The sequence below is a fragment of the Gadus macrocephalus genome, chromosome 23, assembly GCF_031168955.1.
Source record: "Gadus macrocephalus chromosome 23, ASM3116895v1".
Lineage (NCBI taxonomy): Eukaryota > Metazoa > Chordata > Actinopteri > Gadiformes > Gadidae > Gadus > Gadus macrocephalus.
Window position 1 is genome coordinate 9142321 of NC_082404.1, and position 1294 is coordinate 9143614.

The 1294-nt window shown below is 43.1% G+C and overlaps 1 protein-coding gene across 1 annotated transcript in view; it reads left to right on the plus strand.

Moving 5' to 3' along the window:
- LOC132452921 (zinc transporter ZIP12-like) overlaps positions 1–1069 on the plus strand; it is a 10370-nt gene extending 9301 nt beyond the window's left edge. The window contains exon 12 of the mRNA XM_060045756.1: positions 992–1069. Coding sequence (XP_059901739.1) covers positions 992–1069 — 78 coding nt within the window. The remainder of the gene's footprint in view (positions 1–991) is intronic.
- Positions 1070–1294: the final 225 nt, after the last annotated feature.

The window sequence follows — 1294 nt, forward strand, 5'->3', positions numbered from 1 at the left end:
ATAAAAGGATTTGTTGGACACCATTTTACATCTTTACAAAAATTTGAGATTTCCCCGTTTTTTTAACAAGACTGCAAAGCTTTTTTCAAAATGTTGTCCAAGATTACAAATTAGGGAGAGCAGAGTTTAGTGGCCAGGGTCTTTTACCCCCAATATCCACAGACTAACCTTTAGGCATCCTAGAGCAGGGTGACCCTTACCCCTACCTGCTCCTTAATGAAATGTATCTGTACTGTCTAACCCCATTCTGTGCCTTTATTACCATTATACCCACACCTTAATGACCTGTATCTGTACGTTTTAACCTAATTCACTTTAGATAGAATTGATGACTTACCTATTCCGAATACATCTGAAATATTTAAAGACATTGGTTTGAAAATAACGTACAGTCTTGCGTCAAGTTTCCAATGGTACCATATCGTCATCATCGTCAGATTTGCGTAGTGAGGGACGGTTGTTTAGGCGCTGTGTTGTTTAAGCCCCGCCTCCCCCTGGTAGCCCCGGCCCCCCTTCCCACAGTCCAGTGTTCCCAGTAGTACTGGGAGTACCGGGAAACTGCGTCCCCACGGCAATCCCAGAGAAAATCACAATATCACACCAGCGTAATAAACTCTTGACTCGTGCATCACTTTCTCTTACACAGCCTCATCACTTCCTGTCTGCCGAGTCACAGTTGAACTCCCAGCGGAGAGATTACTGCTGGGACTATTTTAATATTAAGTCATTTTTTAAGCTGCCTAGGGGTTAAAGTCCAGGAATGTTTTTGCTACAACGATTTCACTCAGCGGTTCCTAGCTTGGTGGAGACTAGCGAGACCTAGCTTGTTGCCAATTAGCAGTTTCCCGCTAGGTGCTATTTAGGCTACTTAGAGCTTGGTACTAATTTGATGTACCAAGCATGGCTAGTAATGCTAGTAAGCAGAAGTAATACTAACGAAAGAAGAGCAGACTGGTGTGTTTGTGTAATCAAACATTCATTCCGACTGCAGAAAGCAGACCAGAACAATCTGAGATGTTTGCCACACGAGGAGCCAGAGCTTCCAGTAACCTCCCTGTTTGGGTCCTAATGTAAATAGGCTATTATTGTACTACGTTAGCGCATGCTTTAGACAAACTTGTCCTCTAGTGATTATTTTGATGTCTCACTGAAGGATGGTGCCTGGCTTCAAACAAACACCCTACTTGGAAGACAAAGCGTTAATTATGACACCATATTGTTTTTTTGCGGGCCGCTATGGCAGATAGCTATAAGACACTAGTTGGTTATAGTGATAAGGGTGTTGGACAGCAGG